Below are 20689 nucleotides of genomic sequence, written 5' to 3'. Positions count from 1 at the left end.
GGTTGATGATGTGATACTGATACATTGGCGGGTGGTCTTGGACGGATCGCCATCGATAGACAAATCGGCGTAGCTACAACTCAAAAAAAACTCTCCAACTAACTGCCTCTATCTGTTAAATCGCTTCCTACACTGCTTTCAACTTTTTTGCTACATTTCCCGCTCTCTTTTACGAGTCGCGTAGCCGACCGAGTCTGAGATCGCGGCCACGTATGGCCAGACACCAGAAGTGCGCTTTAGGTTTTCCAGTGCATGGGCCCGCCGTCTACCTACTGGCGGACGGATTTCGTGTGACGCCTGTCATGGCTTATTGTGGCCTCGTTGGAAGCCAGGCGGTTTCTGTATGTGTTTCCGTCGTTCGTCTTGGACCATTGAGCCGCAGCCAATTGTCTTCAAACCCGCCGGGATCTCCACACATTTCCTTCCGAGATGACCTGGGGAGGTTGATGGGTGCGCCCCTTCACTGGCCCTTGGCCCGGTTCATGGGGCCCCAGTTCTCCCGCGGGTTGGTCTGGTACCTGACGAGCCTCGTCCTGTTCTTCTCCCGGCCGAGCTTCTCGTCAAAGACGACCTGTGGCTTCCCCTCCTCCTCCTCCTCCTCCGCCCCCTCCTTCCCCCCCTCCTTCTCCTTGGCGTCAAGCCCCAGCAGCCGGTACCCCGGCGACCCGGGCTTGATGTTGGCCTCCTTGACGGGCGCCTTCTGGCGGACCCACTCCCGCATGACGTGCCAGATCACGGCCCAGGGCGCGTCGGTCTTGATGCTCCCGGGCTTGCAGTGGCTGCGGGTCACGCGGTAGCCCAGCCCCCTGAGGGCGCCCTTGAACGCGTCCTCGGGCGGCGTGGCGCAGTGCACGGCGCGGGCGAGCGCCTGGGGCAGGAGGAAGAAGGGGTACGGCTCTACCTCGGCCAGCGCGTCGTCCTTGGACTTTGGGGGCCTCGGCGCCGCGGCCGCGGCCTCGTCACCCCCGGCAGCAGGGGCGGCGGCCTCCTCCAGGTGCTCCTCGAGCGCCGTGGTCAGCATGCCCCTTATGCGCTCCGTGGTGCCGTACGTCTCCGTGCTCGCGCCGGGCAGCCCGTCGAGGACGCGCCTGACGAACTCGGGCGAGTGCAGGCGGCCGCCGTACATGGGGCCCGCGAGGTGCATCCTGGTGCCGCAGTGGGCGCAGAGCTGGTCGGCGGTCGGGGCCTGGGCCATCTGGTGCTTGTAGAAGGACCCGGAGCCGGTCCTGTTCTGCTGCGCCCTGTTGCGCAGGAGGAGCTGCGTCGCCCAGGCGCCGCAGCCCACGTCGCAGTTGTACACGAGCATGGTCTTGCCGGCGGTGAACTTGACGGCCGCGGGGGACCGCGACACCCGCACGAAGACGCGCGCGTAAAAGTCGATGGACAGCGACAGGAGCGGCTCGATGGACAGCCCGTAGCGGGCGGCCGACGTCGAGATGGCGTGCAGGATCAGGCGCAGGCCGGCCTCGTGCGAGAAGTGGCCCTTGACGGGGATGCCGCCGTACAGGGCAAAGGCCTTCTCCGGGTAGCCGTTGGACGCCCACACCCCGGCGTCGGTGCACGTCACGCACAGGAGGCCGCCGTCGTCGCGGACCGCCTGCACGGCGGCGTCGAGGAACACGGCGGCGGTGCCGTAGGGGTCGAGGTCCACGACGTCGTACTTCTCGTGCTTGCCCTTGGCCTTGTCCTTGTCGGTGAGCGTCTGGTGCGCGGCTATCTTGGTGTACATGTGGACGATGGCGTCGCCGTGGTTGACCTGGATCTTGTCCTGCAGTTTGTTGTGGCGCACGTTGAGCCTGATCGACTCGACCGCGGAGGCGTCGAGGTCGTTGGCGGTGACCTTGGTGACGAAGGGCATCTCCTGGGCATATCTCAGGGCGCGCAGGCCGGTGGCGGACAAGGCGTCTAGGATCGTGAAGGTCGGCTTGGTCTCTCTCTTATTTTGCTGAGCATTTTGCCCGTCTGCGCCTCCATTTGCCTGCTCGCCTTGGCCCTCGACAGGAGCATCTCCCGCGACCGCGTCCTCGCCTTTTTGCGGCCCAGGGCCATTGCTATTCGTGGGCTGCGCGGTGGTAGGCTGGGCTTCCTGGGCAGGATCCTCGGCTTCTGCTGGTATCGACTTGTTCTCTTCTTGTACCACAGCGTCGGCGCCTGCGGTGGTGGCCGTCGTTTCGTTAGTCGCAGGTGCACCGTCGACCCTGGCAGCTTTATTCGGGCCGTCTGTGTTCTTGTCTCCTTGTCGCTTCCTCTTCTTACCAGCTTGAAATTGTCTCCTTGCCTCGATCTTGGCCTTCTTCTTCTCCACCATCTCCTCCCCGTACGCCTTGATCGCAAGGACTGTCAGGTCGCGGTTAAACTGCTGGATCGGGTTGTAAAAGACGGACTGGACAGGCCCGTCCTTGTTCCGTATGTCCTTCTGGTCGGCCGCGAGCTTTGCCGACTCGGGCACGAGAATGTATGCGCCACCCTCCTGGACTGTCGTATATCGCTTGCCATCGTGGTAGACGAGCTGGCCGGCCGCCGGCGGGTCGTCGATGTCTGCTTGCGACGCCATGGTTCGCAGATTTGGAGGGGGGAACGCGGTCGTCTTCGCCAATTGAGTCACACACCCCGCGCGCAGCCTGGAGAAAACAGCCGGGGAGAGGCGCGAGAGCATGCGGGTAGTCGACCGGTGCTGGGGGGCGACCTGGAGGGCGAGGTGGCTTTGCGCCTTGCTATTTGCTATTTGCTTGGGTTGCTGGCGGGGTGAGCCTGAAATTCGGTAAAGTTCGTCACTCAGGCCGTCTGCCGATCTTCAGAAATTAAGTTTTGCCGCTGGGCGGTCAGGGATAAATTTTAGCTTCTGAGCACAGGCGCTCAGCTGCTGCTTGGGACCCCCACTGCCCCAAAGGTCGGTTGACAGCGGGACGATCCGAGATCTGTGGAGAGCCTTTCCAGGGGGTGGAGGCTGCTGTTCTAGGATTATGTTCACTTACACGGCTGTCAAAGATCAGACTGGAGATCTCGGGGGGTGGCAACACTATGCAGGTTGTTTCTGTTGAGAAGATATGCATGGATTACAGATCAGAAATCTCCTTTTCATTCTACTCATCACATATACCTTTCCCTTTGCGCGGTCAGCTCCTCTGGCTCACGCTTTGGCAAAAGGGCTTCATATGACTCACGCGGCCACTTTTTACTCTTATTCCCATATGACAACTTGTGGTCGTATTCTCTCCTTATCAGACTGTATACCAGATGCTCTTCCCGGCCCGTGGACGCGACTATACTTGGCAAAAGAATAAAGTCCCCGACCAAAATCCCCCACCAAGCTCATGCACACCCTCCATCATGCAGCACAGAGTGCGCAGGGACTTCATTGTTCAAAAAGGGAACTTGAACTAGGACGGTCTGGTCATTGCTGGGGAACTCAGTATAGTGACCCGCGATAGTGCTCATCGAAGCCAAGTCGGCCGCGATCAGGAACGACGCGGAGACCGAGCCAGGCATCGCATAAGCAACACTCGTTTCTACGGGACTGTTGTTGGCCCCTGGGGGAGTATAAGGCGCGGTGATGCGGATGAGGCCGTTGAGGACCGCAGTCAGCCTATAGCGCCAAAAAGAAGACCAAATCAGCGAGTATTTCTCGGGGCTGGGGACCTTTAGACCCCCCATGAAATATTTAAACTTCCATGAGATGGGAGACACCGAGGGACAATTCAAGAAACGTACTGCACCGCCGGGGCCCACGCCTCACCGACCGTCGTCCGCGGCTCGATGATGGACAACTCCGCCTGGGTGGTGCCCCCGCTGACGATCCAGTTGGTGGCCGACCTCGCGTACACGGCCTCGGCGTCCAGCTGCCAGCACTCGATGACCGAGTACCCGCCGCGGGAGGCCAGGGCGGTGATGTTCAGCGGTGTGGTGGTGGTGGTGGCCGGCGACATCTGATCCCGCTCTTGCGCGATGGAGACCATTGGTGCGCGCGACATGATGCTGGTGAGGACTGATTTGAAGAGCATCGTGGCTCAGCTCTCTAAACTATGATTTGGCAAACGACCCTGGGGGAGAAAAACAAAAATGAGTGTTTTGTTCAGGGCCAGCATTATCGTTCTTATCCCCCCTCGAGGAGTCGAGGTAAGCCACACGCTTCGACATTATTACTTTTCCCCAGCCAGCTCGTGCTAGGGCGCCAAGGACGCGGGCGGCTGAGAACCGACTGGGTCAGAGTCGAAGGCGTGATACAACTTGTACCACGCGGGCATGCCAACATGTGTGGTCAGCTCCAGGGTCCAGTCCGTCTGCGGATGAATTGGGCAGCACGAAACCCATGAGACAAAAAAAGAAGCAAGGTGGAACCACGCGACACACATTCCTTATGCACCTTGGTCAATTCCACGAGCTCCTGTGCTCACGAGAACCCAGCGGAGAAGGACCGCCTTACCTGCAGCACGTGCGCAAAATACGGACACGCGTGGGGGTCCCCGGTGCTTCTTCGCTACGGAGATCAAGATGTGGGCGTACATGGCACAAGGCAGGAGGGATGTTGCTCACTGTTAACAGCAAAAGACCCTTCGAAAACGCGGGTCCAATCAGACTGTACAATGCTGGGCTATATTTGGGCTAGAAGTAATAAAAACCAGCCCAGGGGCGAGCCCCAGGGGGGGTATCGCAGACTAGCAACAAGAAGGGCATGCTATTAGTATACGGTGAATTAGATACGTCCAGCATAGTAGACGTGATGTGGGCGTCAACCTTCATCTCTTCCTCATGTTCGTAATCGTTATAAAAAAACAAAAAAAGCACAACACTTCAATCCTCATCCCATCTTCATCCCATCCTCTCAGATATCTTCGATTCGTGAAGAGAAAAAAAAACATTGCCCACCCGCCATCCAGCACCGCACAGAGATTTAGGTTTTCGTTTTTGTTTAATTTTTGTTTCGGTGCTTGCGCATGCGGGTCTGAATGTGGCGGACTTGGCGCTTTTCTCTCCTTGTGTCGTGGCCGTCCTGGTCGCCGATGGGCGCCGCACGGTGAGCGACGTCGGCCAGAACTACAGGAAGGCGACGAGGCCAGCGGCGCTCAGCAGGGCCAGGAGGCCGGCCGGGCTGGCGACGCCCGCGCCGTTGGAGGTGGACCCAGTCGCAGACGCAGAGCCGGAGCCGCCCGCGCTCGTCTTGGTCGCGCCGCCACTGCCCCCGGTGACGGTCCCGGACGGCACGGCGGCCGTCGTGGAGTTGCCGGTCTCGAAGAAGACGCCGCCGGCGGGCCCGGCGGGGGCGCTGGTCGGGACGGCGGAGGACGACGAGGAGGTGGACGAGCTGGCGGCAGAGGTGGCGCTCGTGCTCGGGGCGGCGGAGCTCGAGAAGATCTTGGTCTCGAGGTGGAGGCCACCGGCGACCGAGTACTTGGAGGCGCAGGAGGCCAGGTCCGAACCCTCGGGGCAGCACACGGTCAGGCCGGCGGTGTCGGCGGCGCAGTAGTAGCCGGCCTCGCACGAGTTCCCGGTGCCGTCTGGGCAGCAGGCCTCCTTGGCGCCGGCGTCGTAGCAGTGCATCTGGTTATCGGTGGAAGGGCATTGCGCGAAAGAGTCGCCACACTGTCGCCATGTTAGTTCCTATGGATCAAGAACACTGGTACATAGAGAGAGGGGGTGGGGCGTACAGCCTTGGAACATGTCTCAGCCATGCCGCAGACGGACTGCTTCGGGTGGTAGACATCATCGGCGTCGCGGCGGCCCAGCCCAAAGATCTCGCGGGCAGACATGAAGGCCTTGGTGGGCCTGTAAGGCAACGGCTCGGCAAAGGCCTGGGAGGCGAGTGCGACAACCGCTGCGATGGTGATCTTCTTCATCTTGGGAACGAGTGGATTTGTTCTGTTTCGTTTCGTCGAGAGTGGTTCTTGTTGTTTTGCCTGTTACTTGGCTTGATGGCTGGAGAGAGTGAGTGAAATGTGGGCGCGAGTGTTGAAAATGAGTGGACGAGCCCCCAGCAAAAGGGACTCAGGTCAAAACGCAGCAGCGGGTATCGTGAGTGAGTATCGATTGACTCGACGGGGAGGTGCCAAAAGAGCGGAGACAGGGTCGGGTGTGAGACGGGTGGGCCTGGGGGGGGCACGGGGACTGGGGTACCGTACATATAGGGACTAACAAGGCGGGCCTTTGGACTAGTACGGCTGGACAGGCAACCTGCGACCACAGAGTGTAGGAGGGCAATCTCCTTAATTTTAGTGGCCACTTGGCCGGGCAGACCTGGTCCGGATCGTCACAAAGTGCCCTCGTTTCTGGACTTGGGATTGGACAAAAGAGGCAAGAGCAGCATCTTGTCAAAATTAACAACCCTCGAGGCGCTTGCTGGCAGAACTGAATGGCCCCAAGTGTTCGAGGCCATGGCTTGCCCGGGTCCAAACAAAGCCAGCCTGGCAGCCCTGCCCCGTCGCCACCTCGATTTTCCCCTCTGCGCCCCTGGACGGCCCCCTGGTGACGCCTCGGTTGGGGCCGACGGCACCGAATCGCGACAAAGCAGAGACAAGCCGCCCGCAAAGGAGTCTGCCCGTCTGTGTCGGTGTCTGGCCCGGGAGCAGCACTGAGCGGTGACGGAAGTGGGCCGCAACAATCCACCTGGAGGACCTCTCCGGCTCACGGAAACAAAGCGAGGAGGAACCCAGAGACCCCAGGCACCACGACGCCTTGCCTATTTGCGCCGACAACCGTCAGGATTTTGTACCTGGCTCGGGCCAAGGCCCCAGCCGCGAACCGGACGAGGTAAAATGAAATGAGACCGACAACACCTCACCCATCTTTGCCCCATCGGCCAGAACTAGTCAGCTAGTCTGATGGGGAGAAAGAGAGACGGCGCTTGCGACTGAGCGAATCCCCACCACAGGCCTGTCGGTTGCTCAATAGTAATACTTAGCCACGGCTGGTCAGGCTGGATGGATATACATAGACTCCCGTCACCGTCACCGTCAATGCAAGCAACGGCCTTGCCAGTGGTTGGCGGGCGCTGCACGGCGGCTAACACAGGAGGAAAATAGACGGGAAGGAGTCGGCGTCAGATCCAGATTCAGGAACAGGCAAGGCGCGACGGCTTTCGTCCGAGCTACCCTATCACTTGATCAGCGGGGCTGCATTCCACTCCCCTGGGTCTGAGCTATGCCTATTTGGTGGGGACCTCCCCTCTCATTGGCCGCGCCCTGTCGGGCTGTGGGGTCCCACCAGCACAGACCGTCGCCTGCCCGATCGGGACTGCTGGGCGTCAGCCCCCTGCGTCTGTCTTGCCAAAAAGGAGTCCGAGTTGCACTCTTGGTTGTGACACTGCGACGCTGCGATATTGCGCCTCTGGGAATCCGGGGAAGCCTCGCCTGTCACGGACCATTTCTTAAATTGAGAACCAACGTCTGGTCGCCTCTGCCATTTGCTAGCACTTGAGACATCGAATTACCTACCACGAGGATAAGACTATTGACCCTCGGATCGCGGGAGTCAGAGGTTGGACCACGCCATCCACTCGGCAGCGCTCATCCATTCCCCACGTCTCCGTCTCCAATAGTCCCTGTTATCGTCCTGAGAACTCATTACCAGTTGACACCATCCAGGATCCGATGTGGCGATGAAGCTGTGTGGGAAGTCATTTTGGTAATTCTGCGCTCAGACTCTGGTGCCATCCCCAAGACGGTAAAGACTAATAAACGCTTTGTTCAGTACGAGAAACGTCAGGAAGCTTATATTCTCCAAAACAAAACAATAGACAATCACACCTATCCAAATCAATCAATCGGCCCTGCGCTAACTTGCGTCAGCATGTCGACATCGCCGTTTCGCCCTGTGAGACATTGAGCATCAAAATGTCACGCACAAATGCCTGTCCCCAACTCCAGTATCCTCTTAGATGGCGTCATGCAGTCCATAGCCAGGCCAATGCAGCAACAACAACCCCCCCGCCCCTTTTCACTATGCCTCCAGGTGCTCCGTCTTAAAGGCAACCTTGGTCTCCCCAGACTCCTGGATGCCGAGGCTAGCCTTGCGCGCGTCACGCGCCGAGTCCCCGATCGTGCCGTGCTCGTCCGTGTACCCAATCTTGGACTCGCGGAACCCGTCGAGCTCCCTCTTGTAGACGGTGTTGAGGAAGATCGGGTAGACGAACGAGACGAAGAACCCGATGAGAGGCACGCACATCCCGATGTGGTACCCCTTGTGGTCCGCCAGCAGGCCCGTCAGCGAGGGGAACAGCGCGCCGCCCGAGACCGCCGCGACGATCCACGAGCTGCCGCGCTTGGTGTGCCGGCCCAGGCCGCGGATCGACAGCGTGAAGATGGTCGGGAACACGCACGACTCGAAGAAGAGCACGATGCTCAGCATCGCAATACCCGCCTCTCCGTAGAGGCCGATTGCCAGGGCAATAAAGAGCATAATAGCTGTCATAAAGACCATCAGAACGAGGCGTGGCTTCACGATCATCATCAGCCCTGCTGCTGCGAATCGCCCGATGGCGAACAGGCCCTGCCCGATGGCATAGCGGTCGCTGGCCTGGGCGGCAGTCAGACTGGCCGACTCTCGTGCGTAGTTGACTATCAAATTGTTAGTGACTCATCCATTGATCTTCTGTGGGGGTGGGTTTCATGAGACGTCGTCCCAAGATCCCCATGATAGAGCAGTAGGCGGAATCATTTGCTTCATTACACCAAGAAAAAAGGGCGCGTCGACGTACTGAAGTTTGCAGCTACTCCAACTTGGCTGCCCACATAGCAGAACTGAGCAGCCACGCCAAAGAAGAGCTTATACTGCTTAGACATGGGCCTCTCCTCGTATCCCGTGAGCCCGGCGGACTGCTCTGCTTGCAGCTCCATATCCGCATCGGTGACCTCGGGAATGGGCGAGAAGAAGAAGACAACGGCGAGCAGGAAGACGAAGGCAGCGATGCCGAGATATGTCCACTGCACCTTGGAGATGTCGTTCGGGTTGGTCTCCTCGAAAAAGACGCGCGAGGCCAACAGGGGAGCCACTGCAATTTGTCAATACCTATTACAACATCGCCGCCGGACAAGAACATGAGAGGCATAGTGGGTGTGGGCTTTTACGTACTAACAGAGCCGATGGCCTGGAATGATTGCGAGAGCTCGAGACGGAACTCCGAGAGTCGGGGCGGCCCGCAGGTCGCAATGAAAGGGTTCGCAGAGGTCTCGAGCGTCGAGAGTCCAGAGCCGACGATGAACAGGGAGCCACAGAAACCGCCGAAGGACCGGTACACAGCGGAGGGCCAGAACATCAGCGCGCCGACGCCGTATATGCACAGTCCGACAATGAACGTCCATCTGTAGCCGAACTTCCTCACGATCCAGCCAGAGTAAGTCAGAGGCCCAATGAAGTAGGCCCCGAAGTAGGCACCTTGGAGACCCTGTGTGCGCGCGGTCAGTACCTGTGATCGAGAACGACGGGGTCGGAGTCGAAGCTTACGCCAGCTTTGGCAGCCGTGATGTTCAAGGCCGTCTGGAACTTTGCGTTGAGCACGTCCAAGCTGAACAAGTGTTAGCTTGTGGCCCGAAAATGCGGGCCGTGTCAAACAGCACTTACAGGCCATAGGCGAATCCCCACAGGAAGAAGAGGATCGTGACCAGGGTGATTGGGAAGATCGACTGCCTGACAGTCAGGGCCGAGGCCCCCGTCAGGCCCCGATTTGACACCGACTTTCGGTGCGTGTTGACCTCAGCATTGGAAGGTCGGCGCTGCTCGAGGATCTCCTGTGGGGTCGGCTCCTCGCGTTTTCCAAACATCTCGACGTTTTATGTCTCGCCCAGCACGAACAGGAGCTTGAGAAGTGAAGGGGCGATCGATGGCCTGTCCGAGCCGGGATGGCTTCCGGGAAAGAAGTTTAAAGGTTGGTCTGAACCGTTTCTCGAAGGGTTGCAGTGCAGATGGAGGATGATGATTATGTCCAAGCAAGAATCAAGCTCAATGGAGCTTCCCCCGTGCTTCTTATATATTCCTGCAATCGAATGCGCCCATCCTCGCAGCGTTGAGCTTTCTCTGACGCGGTTGTCGAGCTGTACCATATCCCCAGCTCGGCGATGCCGTACAAGTGATGCCAAATACCACGGCTCCCGCTTCCCAGTCTAAGTGCTATCTCTCAGTAGCAAGGCAAGCTGTCAGGCCAGCGGCGTGTAGTCTGTGCTGAAGGGCCCATCGACTGCCACTAGCAATGTGCCCAAGTGCCCGGCCTGTTTGGGGGCCGGTCGAGCCATTCCCCCTTGAGGATAAACCCACCGGTAGCCAGCATCACGCAGCTCTCCGGTCACACCTCAGACCGGCATAATCTGATATGGGTAGGTAGTAGGTAGGCAGTTCCCCCAAGTCGAGCTCGAGGCCCCCTCCAGCTGGGCCTGTCTAGCGCGCAATGCAGGTCGGTCGCCTTGCCCGGGCCACACACACAGCACGAGGCCAAGCGGCACCCTTAGCGTTTTGCGGGGGGAGCTTTTCTCATGGCATTGCCGATGGCCTCGTCCCGGGCGGGCCTTTGGGATGGGATGGGACGCTGGGCTAGCGTTTGGGGGGGAGATGCGGAGGAGGGGGAGGCGGGAAAGACAGGGTAGGCTTTTGGGGTAACGCCGTGCAATTCAGCGATAGATATGACGGCAATCATTCTTGTGCTGTTCCGTGGTTGATTTCACGATAGCCGGGCACATGGTGAACCTGAGGCCCACTGGTCTACAGCGCTCTTGCCGTTCACAGCACATGATGCGGGTGGGTTTCCGGTCTGACTCTAGAAGTGGGCATCTTGATACATGATCTGTGATCATATCAGAAGTCACCACACTCCAGCTTGTTATAAAGCATCTCCTGATGTTACCTGTCCTGAAGTCCAGGCACATAGCTCGTGACTGTTTCGACAAGATGCAGCACATAGACTATACATACCTGGGCACATAACCCTCACTCTGAGAAGCCGGCCAGGTGAACGCATAGGTACGAAGTTGACCGAAGGACCCTAGGAAACAACCAGGAAACAACCAGCTTCCGGGGGGCTGGGGGGGCAGGTCTCGGTGGCAAGCCTAGACGTTCCAGCATCAAGTAGCTCGCGGTCCAGACCTCCACAGATCCAAGCTTTCCTCCTAAGCTTTTCCCAAGCTTTCAAGGTTTCTTGGAGCCGGTCGTGGGGTTATATGGTGCGCGACAGGGGCAACTTTCCAAAAACCCACTTTACCTTAATACCCAGACAACCTCTAGGAGGTTGGGAGGTTAGGAGGTTAGGAGTTAGGAGGTTAGGAGGTTAGGAGGTTATCTGGGTACTAAGGTAAAGTGGGTGTTTGGAAAGTTGCCCTTGTTGCGCACCATAGGTTAGATAGTCACATGGGGGGGACCAAGTAGCGGGGGGCCAATGAGGTGCATTCCCAGCAGGACGTCACCTCCCCTCTCTCCCCGGACGATACCCAGCCCACATCCCGCGCGTCATTGAGCCTCTGTATCTCACCTTATCTTTTCGGCCTTTCCTCTCACTGAGCTTATACCTCGGTGCTCCTCCTTCGACGATTGGTCACGTCAACAGTGGAGCTTAGAAGACCACTCTATAAAGGCACACACATGGTCCATACTCCCATGCTCACATAGGGTATAGTATATCTCTCAAAGCTGCAGCAAGCTTCTTTAGTTCCCGGGGCAGTAACACCGAGCCCAGTCTCTGAGAGGCGTGAGATGGTCTGATCACGAGGTCCGCCGGCGCACTGGGAAAAGCAATCATGGTCTCTTGTTTTTGGCGCTGGAAATCCCCATCTGTGCTCTGATGGCGGCTGGGCCCAGACCACGGCGGGATTTACAAGATCCAGCTAGGCGGTATATCGGAGTATCTGAAATCGGGGGCGGGCTTAGGCGCCAGAAGCTGCGGTAGTAGGGAGCTAGTCGCGTCACCATACCAGACATCATCAGTATGTCTTCGTGTGCTCGACTACACGAACATAGCTTGCAGACGGCTCTATCCGGGCTGGTAGGCTTTCTCGAGGCTAAGTATATCACGCACACATCACCGGTCACTAGGGGCATGTTAGGAATCTATCCACCGGAGCCGTGTCAACATAAGAGACCAGAAGACGAGTTCATTGAGCAATGGTATTAATAATACGGCCTACGTCTAGGCAAATCCTCGCGCCTACAGGCCACAACCTCTCATCCCCATAGGCGTGTCTGTCAATCCGCTATCATACAGCTTGCGTAGCAGTCTAAACAATAAGAAGGATGCAAGTCTCCCCCGCTGCATCCCAGCTCGCCAACGCGAGGCCGATCCGATATGAATACTGCGCACTATAGATCAACCCAATGGGGTCCAACCAACTGAAGACTTGTGCTCTTATTAATGGGCGCGCCCCTTCTTTTTCCGCGAGGGCAGAACAAATCAAAGAAAAATCAGTTGACGGCTCGTCGTAATCTGTATGGTGGTCCTCCACTTGCTTGCCCTCTAGTGGCCCTTCCGAGGGTTTGAGTGCAATGGAAACATCCTGGAGGTAGTGATGCATCGATCGCCAAAGCCTGGTCTCTGGAATATACGGCGAAACTAGAACGCAGACAAGAAAAACAAGTTTATGGCTCCGTTCTATCGTGCAGAGTCCGTGAGCAGAGTCGCAGTCGTTCAATCTGGTGTCGATATCGAAGAGACTGAATAATTAGGCGGCAATGTAGTAGCGTCCGAGTCGAAGACTGCGGAAGTTCCCGGTATCACTGATACGAAAGTGATATTTTGGTTGCGGTTCGGATTCTGGAAACTCGGGGGTGGTTGCTTTGGGTGGCTGGTGGCTTCGTATTAGAATCCGAGCATGAAAACTCCACGTTCATTCTAGGACGTCATGCCAGACCAACAGGAGTTCGAGCATCGGAATCTAGAGCTCTTTTCTCGTGAGATATGTTCTGTCGATTCGGAAACAGCAGATCCACAAAATCCTTGGCTTCGAGTCTCTAGTTCTCCTCGCCCTCGAGCTTGGCGAGCCATTTGTTCATCTGGGAGTATTTTTCATGGAATGTCTTCTCGAGCTTTTCGCATGCGGTGTAGACGTTATCTGTGGGCTTCCAGTAGGTCTTGCAGTTGGTGAAAATTTGATTCATGTCGGCCAGGAATTCCTCGTCGCTGTTGTACAGGCCTTGGTCCATCTTGTTCTTCATGGTATTGAGGTCCATGGGCTTGGTGACCTTTTCAAAGTAGTCGGGGACATTGTCGACGACCGCGTCGACGGGCTCTTTGAATGGACCAACCAGACGTGTCCAAAATCCTGTGTCTGGTTAGTATTACCACAGCTCAGGAGTTATGGGATACTCAAAAATCATGGAGGAGGCTGGGCCAGACTGCTTTCTGTCCCTTTCTCATATCACGATGTGAAATCCTGGGTCCAGACTTACCAGGCCCCGACAGCATCCTCGTCAGGAGATCCGAGCAGAAATATAACTTCTGGGCGGTAGTGAAGTCTTGGTCGCCATTCGCAGCACCGTTAGAACGGCGCCGAGGTGCAGGCTTCGGCGTAGGCAACGAGGTCCTTGGCTTGCGGATGGCCGCCTTCGGAGTTGGTGGTGCGTGCAGCACTGGCTCGGGCCGGCGGGGCTTCTTTACTGGATACATAGACTCCGGCTCCTCGTCTCCATCCTGGTCAATATAATGAACTTGCTTCCGAGGGGGCTGCGCAAGCTGCGCAGGCTTCGTGTGGTCGGTATCGGCACCTAGCTGAACCAGCGGGGACGTGTCTGAAGGGACCATAGCGACCACCAACTCGCTGAGCACGTCTTGGGGCAACGACTTGGCGAATTCAGCCTTGGAGTCGGAGGTGTGCATGTACTCTGCCGCCCATCCGAGGAGAAGCTTCCTGATGGAGCATCCCTCGGGGGTATCCTTCCACACTTGCACCAAGACCGGAGTCGAAGGGATTCTCGTAGTGGCCCGCCGCACCTCAACCATGGCGTCGAGCGTATGGTCACAGAGGCCATCTATGAGAAGCTCATACCCCAGCTTCCAAACCCCGATAAGGATCTCGTAAGACGGCAAGGTGTTGTCATCAGGTATGACGGCGCCAGTGTACAGGAAGTTTTGCACAAAGCCGAACACCTCGACGGGGCAGTTGGGCAGTCGCTCGACGTACTCGACTTCAAGGCTGCGGCCGAACTTGTCGAGGTAGTAGGCCGACTTCGAACAGAGAAAGTCCTTCTGCAAGCCGAAGGGAATCTCTTCCGGCCCAACCAGGATTATGACAAGCTCTGGGTGAGGTTCCAGCCATGAAAAATTGAGGGCCTTGGGGCGTGTGGCCGGCTCTGCTGGCTTCGCAGCCGCTGGGGTGGCGGCATTGGCCTGGGTGGCAGATGGTGTGACTGGAGCCTCTGGGGCAGCCCCAGCATCAGGTACTGGCGGACGTTCCGCGGTGGACACATCCATGATGTGGTCAGGGAAGTGATGGTGAATGGGTGTGCTGCTTGTGTTGATATTAGCAATCTCTTTTGCGAAACACAGCGGAGTGATGAGTCCGTTGGACCGAGACGGCAAACAATGGGATGTGAGTCATTTGATAGAGTGCACTTGGAATAGCAGAAGCAGGGGGTCTCAACTACTCATAAGGTTTTGCAAACATTGATTGAGGGAGGGGTTAGAAGTGAATGAGGGAGGGAAGGAGGGATGGACTTACCAGCTGTGGCTTCCGAGCCAGCTTCGATGAGAATGCTGCACTCAGGATGAGGATTTTGATGGCAGATGAAGGATTTTGATGAGTTGGATTGGTGTGTGTGTCAAAGAATGGGCTGGGACGTAAGAATGAAGGAATTTAAAGATGTCAGGCTGTTGTGTTTGATGATAAAACCAGTCACTCTCTGCCCATTTCAGGTGAATCTTGGTCTGCCCCGGTTGAGTGAGGTGAGAGTTGAGTGAGATGACTAAAATGCAGTGACTGCACTGGAGCTTGGTGTGGGGCATGGGTTGGCCCCTGCCCTGCCTGCCCTCTGAGGCCAGGCCTTCAGGCCACTAGGCAGACGGCATCCTGAGGATGCACCACCCAATTCTACATCATTTCACTTTCCAAGGTTGCCTTACCACTTCTCAACAATTGCATTCTGATTTCTCTACTCTACTATCCTCTTTTGTTTTTATGTGATAATCAGAAATCAATTGTGCTTATAAGTATTCCGGTTCCAGTCATGTCAACAAAAGCTCCAAATTCATTTGACAGGTGATTCATGCTTTATCACAGCCCGCAGCTGGCTCCTGGGGGGCATGTCAACCACAGAATTAAGCAGCCCCTGAAGTTCAGTTACAACTTTAGAAATACCATTGCCCCACATGAGCAGTTTACAATGATTAGAATCTGAACACGGTAGAATCTTCCTGTCACTGGACCAATTACAGGTGTCAGGTGTACATGTTGTCAGCTGCAGTCTTTAGGTTCAAGGGGACCTCTGTGCAGTCAACCCTGGAAGAGTATTATATTAACCTTTGAATACAGTAGTCATTATGGGATCAAACAAAGTCTCAATGAAGTTTATACAGTCAGTTTACATCCTAAGGTATTCATTTGGATTAAACACTTCTTTGAGACTGAGATCAGTGGTTTCGTTTCTACTCCCCATGCCTACAAAACGTATGTGGTTTCGCTTCTATTCCGTATACGTCCGAGGACATACATGGCGTCTTCATACGGTGGTAAGCACTCTAGACCCAGCGCTTGGAAAGAATACGATGTCGATAACCGTAGTTATAATACGATAGGTGATACAAAACATATGTGGCGCCTTCAGGCAGTGAGTGGTAAACGCTCAAGACCGAGCTGAGATTAACATGTAGGTACTGCCTTTGACAATAGCCACAACTTGAACTTTAAACTAGGCTGCCTCCCTGCCCCTTTGCATTAAGATATTGGCCTTATGCTCTTTCAATTTACTTGTTAGGGACAGCATGTAGGCTGATCCGAATAAGGGCCCCGCAAGCTTTAGAGCAGAAGCCTGTCAAGGGTAGCTCTAGGTCCTGGCAGTGACTTAGCAATAGATCTGACTCCAAGCATTGGTCTCACTCCGACCATGCGAAGGAAGGACCATCTCAGACAGAAACATCCTGAGAGACATATGGTTCCAGCTACTGCTTTCCCGCAGATTACTACATTGCAATGATCTGAGAAAGCATCTTGGACAGCCAACAGCAAAGAGTCATTGAAACAGCCAAAAGAGCTGATGGTTTCTCAAGAATAAAGAGCCAATGAGGCATGCAGTATACCTAGATAGTGGCACAAGCTATACCCAAAAACAAGAAGGCATATGTGGAGCCAAAGGGAGGTGCATTCACAATGCTGAAGATCAAGCGCTATTCCTAGTCTGACCTTTGCCAGCCGCCCTCCTGCTCCTTTCAGGTTGAGGGGGAAATAGTCAGGCTTATGAGCACCTCGAGCAGAGAGTTGGGCTCCTCAGCATTGATTCCTGACTAATTTCACCAAGTTGGGGGGTGAATGGTGGTGCTTGTGTGTATTAAAGTAACCATATTATGGCCTACAGTAGTTAAATACCATTCTGATAACACAATAGACAACAACTCTGAGAGAAAACAAGTCACTGAGAAGGCAGGGGATGAGCCCTAAACCTACTAAAAGGACAGCACAAGGCGTGATATCGCTAGCAGTTGAACCACACTGCCTTATTCTTCTCAGTACGGTTGTAGGGATATGAAAACTAGTTCCTCAGCATCCGCCACTTCAAGACAGGCGCCCGCCCCCGTCTGTTCGCCGAGACGACCAGCCCATATCGGCCTACCACCCTCCATACAACCCTTCCGAGTCTGAGGTTTAAGTGCATCCCTGGATTCCAACCACGGGAGCCGCAACGACTATCCAAGCGACCCTGTCGGCCCCTCCTTCATGACGCTCGTCCGTGTGCCCTCTTATGCAGGCAGGGTTCTTGCACTGCCTGTCCTTCAAGTCCGAGAGGCTTTCCACCACAACAAACAGATCGTACCTGTGACATCCTCCTAGGTATATGCCGCGGACGATGGAGAGGCGCAAGGAATCGGAACTGTGACTTTGAAATCAATCCCATGACATAAGTCACCATTATCACCCAGGTCCATAACCCCTTCGATCGCAACCCGACAGGACAAGAACAAAAGTTCTCGCCTAGTCGGTTGCCAGAGCCGTTTGCATGAATATGTATGCGCCACCACTCCCGGCCATGTTGTGTCACTTTACTGCCGGTTCTCCCTAACTGTCCCCTCCTCCTACTGCCCCTCCGCCTCCTCATGCTCGGGTATGTGTCGTGGGGTGCGCAACGCCGACAGGACTTCCTAACAGGCAAAACTCTCCAGCGGCCCGGGTTCCCAACACACCGCGATGCGCCACATCCATGGATACAACAACGAGATGGGAGATCCCCGTTATACACAGATGGGATCGCCTGGATGTCGTGCGACGTCGGTGGGAGGCAGCGGAGGAGGAGAGAGGTAGCGTCCTCTCCTGTTGTGCCCCAGGGTCTGCTCCCCGCCGGGGTGGAGACCCACGTCACGGTATCATCTTCGCTTGAAGAGCCGGCCGAGACACACCTCGCGCATCGTAGCGAGGGTTGGGTGGAAAGGGGAAAAGACGAGGACGAATGAGATGTGACCGGCGAGTGAACAGCCCAGCGGGCCGATCGTCGTCCTCGGTTGGGTCTTTGACGCCGTGGAACCCATCCATCGGTATGTGTTCGCCAATAACGGTTCAGGCCCACCATATATCTCAGTGGTTATGGCTGCGAGCAATCTGAAAAGGCCTTGGGCCCTTACCAAACCCATGGCGCTCATATGTCTTGGAAAAACCAGCGTTCGAGCACAGTTCAATTATAAAGCCGGATTGTACTATTTGATGTCCCTCGAAGGCTTACCTTATCTTCAACTAGAACAGGTACGAGAACCAATCACGGCATGTGAAGATTCGTGAACCAGCCTCGTACCTTAGCGAGATGCAAGTAACTTACGGGTATAGTCGTGTCTCGACCAAGATCGTTTGACCCTCGCCGAGCGATCGGACCATGCGTTCATGTAGGTCATCACGAAAGCGTTAATCCCAATATACGGTCTCCGCAGCCAAGAGACTCCGATGCGACTCTTTGTGGGTTGAATCCCGCAACCGTGGCCGAAGCAGCCAACAAGGATACAAAGTGCGTCGGGCCTCAGAGCGAAGCCCTTGTCCAGTTGCCTTGATACCCTCGATAATGCTTGCTGGATGTGGTCGCATTCGCAGGCCCGGGGCGCATCATCCCCGGGTTCTAGTCCCACACCACATCGACCTGTCCCCTTCACGATCTTGGACGGATCGCGGGCTGTCACATCTCGAGATCGAACGGGCGGCCACTTGCTTGCGTGCCAGGCACGTTCGCCCTTGCGGGGACCTGGTGTTCCCCGCAAGATAGCCGACCCTCCTTCAGACCACCGCCATTGTGCATCCCGGCTTGCTGCTTTAGCCAGCAAGGTGCAGAAGGCTGGCAAAGGTTCCGAAATGTGGAAAGAAGGGGGGGGGCACGAGCGGAAGTAGGTTACATCGAGGGCGGCAGAGAGGGCGTCAGTCGCAACGTGTGCCTCTCTTTCAACCGATTGGCGCCAGAGATGAATGGCTTGAAGGCACCATCTACTCAGGTAGAGTGCGATCACCACGGGGTCGTCGAGGGCGATCATACATCGTGAACTTAGGCGTAGAGTATGGTTCACGAGCCGCAGCTCTAGTGCCCTCTTAGTGTGCCGGGTAAAGTGAAGACGTCGGATGAGCGGGACGAAATGTAGGCGTCGCGGTAAGGATCCGCTGGGAGCCTCAAGGCGCTTACTTGTTCGGTACCAAGGGGGCCCGTTAGTTCCCTCAAGCCTCAAATATGCAAAATGGGTTCATTGTTCCCGATGCGATCAGGGTCTCCAGCATGCCTGTATGCGCAGCAATGATCTCCGGGGTCCTTGTGGAGACCCTACCCTTTAGATCTGTTTAACGACCCGAATGCGGTATGTAACAGCGGTAGTCTTATCGGGGCCGATGTCGAGCATTGGGATAGCGCGACGAGAGGACCCTCTCGCCGGCGAGACCGCAATTCTCCATCAATCAAAGCCGCGCATTTCTGTGCTGGTCGGTTGCTGCCGAAGATATCGTGCCACGGCCTCCGGCGGCCGAGCGGGTCAAACAAACGGGCAAATTCGCTACCTAAGGACCGAGCTCTCACGATGATCCAAGCGACCGGAGGAATGTGATGTGCAGGAGTTGGGCCTGGCCTCAAGCGAGGCGAATCCCACGACGAGGACTGACCAGGATTCTGATCCAGACCAAGGAGGCACAGAGTCACAACGGCGCTCGTTGGACCGCCGCCAGGCACTGCAATCTTCCAGGCGTGCGCTGGTGGTCTCTTTCTAAACACACTCCCCCTTCAGGAGCCGGGCCTGAGCTAGCGGGCCGTGGAGGGCTGGCTGGGAGGGTGTCGCTCCCCAGGTGACAGCTCTCAATAATCAACGTCAAACAAATTGAACCGTTGATAAGGCAGTGCAACCCCCCACGCAGTTCATATCGAAGCCGTTCTGCCCTGCAAGCCAATCTAACCACCCAGTGGCACGATTGGACGGGGACCAGCCCCCGCGTCGTCCGCGACAAGTGACCACGGGTGTGTGTTGGTGACCGTCGCGGCTGATCCAACTTGCCGCGCATAATGAAGGTGTGCCCGCTCAGCAGCCACGTCCCGCGCCAATACCGCCAAAGGAGGACTGAGCTGATGATAGGTGCTATCATCCCGCTGGGAGCGGAAATTGGGCCTTGGTGCTCATCCTCTGCCAACACTGGGGCTGAATGCAGGGGACAAGAGGTCCCAGCTAGCCGGCGAAGGCGCAGCCTGTCGACGCAAGATCTCTGACGAGGGCAGGACAGCCTGTCGGGCTTCCGTCTGCCCACTGACCCCGTTCCAAACCCCTGGGGGCGATCATGGTGGAGGAAGGTATTCCGGGAACACAGAATTTGCATCAAGCACGATGACTAGGGCTGACGCCATAGACCCGCCCCCAAGCAACTGGCGATGGTCTGGCCAGGCCTTGTCCAGGTTTCGCCCGGGCCTTGGAGCCGGACTCGACGATCAACTGTCCCAGAAGACAGTCATAGGTGGGTGCCTGTCTGTCTGCTTCCTTGGTACTCCGTGCTCCGTAGACCTAGCCCGGCTGCTGCACGCGCCAGTGCCAGTGCCAGCTTCGGTGAGGGTGGTTTGCTCCATCGTGCCACCGAGCCACCGTATTGCGTGCATTCCTTCACCGGGGGCCCAATCCAGCAGGGTTTGCAGTGTCGAATCACGAAGAGAAAAAAAAAAATCTCCGTTTGGGAGGGAGGATCGGTGCATCTGCAGCCCGTGTTCGGCCGAAGCTGCACGTTCCAGGAGAGAAAGCAGAGATTGAAGCTCCCCTCTTAGGCTGTGGGGTAAGGATTGCGTTCTGGATGAGGATAGGCCGGCTCGACGCTTTCTTGTTGAGCTTCCGGAAGGGGAGCTAAGACACGGCTGGAGAAGATTAGGTTGACGCCAGAACAGGCGGCCGGGACAGAAAGCCCTTACCCCGTGGGGCCGTGGGGAGGTGGAGGGGCTGGGAGCTGGGGGCTAGCGCCTTGGAACTTCTGCTCGATGGGTGAAGTTGGTTGCCGACGCCCGCCTGAAGAATGGAAAATTCCGAAGGCCAGGACCATCTATCTCCCTTCCTAGCACAACCAGCCAGCCCAGGCTGGCTGAACCAAGG

The 20689-nt window shown here is 56.6% G+C and overlaps 5 protein-coding genes across 5 annotated transcripts; 1 reads left to right on the top strand and 4 right to left on the bottom strand.

The window, feature by feature from the left end:
- Positions 1 to 2: 2 nt before the first annotated feature.
- Positions 3 to 3025, bottom strand: KVR01_002834 (tRNA (guanine26-N2)-dimethyltransferase). The gene has a single exon (XM_044785021.1). It carries the CDS (start codon positions 2654 to 2656, stop codon positions 461 to 463), a length of 2196 nt encoding a protein of 731 aa, XP_044647849.1. The 5' UTR covers positions 2657 to 3025; the 3' UTR covers positions 3 to 460.
- Positions 3026 to 3756: 731 nt separating this feature from the next.
- On the top strand, positions 3757 to 4026 carry KVR01_003607 (uncharacterized protein; the record flags this gene model as incomplete). Its single annotated transcript, XM_044793357.1, has 2 exons — positions 3757 to 3912; positions 3952 to 4026. 2 exons carry the CDS (start codon positions 3757 to 3759, stop codon positions 4024 to 4026), a joined length of 231 nt encoding a protein of 76 aa, XP_044648622.1.
- Positions 4027 to 4576: 550 nt separating this feature from the next.
- On the bottom strand, positions 4577 to 7060 carry KVR01_003301 (uncharacterized protein). The gene is made up of 2 exons (XM_044788046.1): positions 5646 to 7060; positions 4577 to 5580 (listed from the first exon to the last, which is right to left on the bottom strand). Exons 1-2 carry the CDS (start codon positions 5832 to 5834, stop codon positions 5035 to 5037), a joined length of 735 nt encoding a protein of 244 aa, XP_044648316.1. The 5' UTR covers positions 5835 to 7060; the 3' UTR covers positions 4577 to 5034.
- Positions 7061 to 7932: 872 nt separating this feature from the next.
- KVR01_003997 (uncharacterized protein) lies at positions 7933 to 9944 on the bottom strand (the record flags this gene model as incomplete). Its single annotated transcript, XM_044785439.1, has 4 exons — positions 9553 to 9944; positions 9064 to 9496; positions 8690 to 8983; positions 7933 to 8549 (listed from the first exon to the last, which is right to left on the bottom strand). The coding sequence occupies exons 2-4, from the start codon at positions 9245 to 9247 to the stop codon at positions 7933 to 7935; spliced, it is 1095 nt and encodes a 364-aa protein (XP_044649012.1). The 5' UTR covers positions 9248 to 9496; positions 9553 to 9944.
- A 2116-nt stretch (positions 9945 to 12060) lies between these two features.
- On the bottom strand, positions 12061 to 14836 carry KVR01_003199 (uncharacterized protein). The gene is made up of 3 exons (XM_044782113.1): positions 14625 to 14836; positions 13357 to 14414; positions 12061 to 13229 (listed from the first exon to the last, which is right to left on the bottom strand). Exons 2-3 carry the CDS (start codon positions 14375 to 14377, stop codon positions 12919 to 12921), a joined length of 1332 nt encoding a protein of 443 aa, XP_044648214.1. The 5' UTR covers positions 14378 to 14414; positions 14625 to 14836; the 3' UTR covers positions 12061 to 12918.
- Positions 14837 to 20689: the final 5853 nt, after the last annotated feature.

Source organism: Diaporthe batatas, assembly GCF_019321695.1.
Source record: "Diaporthe batatas strain CRI 302-4 chromosome Unknown Contig00003, whole genome shotgun sequence".
In the NCBI taxonomy this organism is placed as follows: domain Eukaryota; kingdom Fungi; phylum Ascomycota; class Sordariomycetes; order Diaporthales; family Diaporthaceae; genus Diaporthe; species Diaporthe batatas.
Note: the sequence above shows the minus strand (reverse complement) of the source record. Positions and strands in the feature narration are given on the sequence as shown.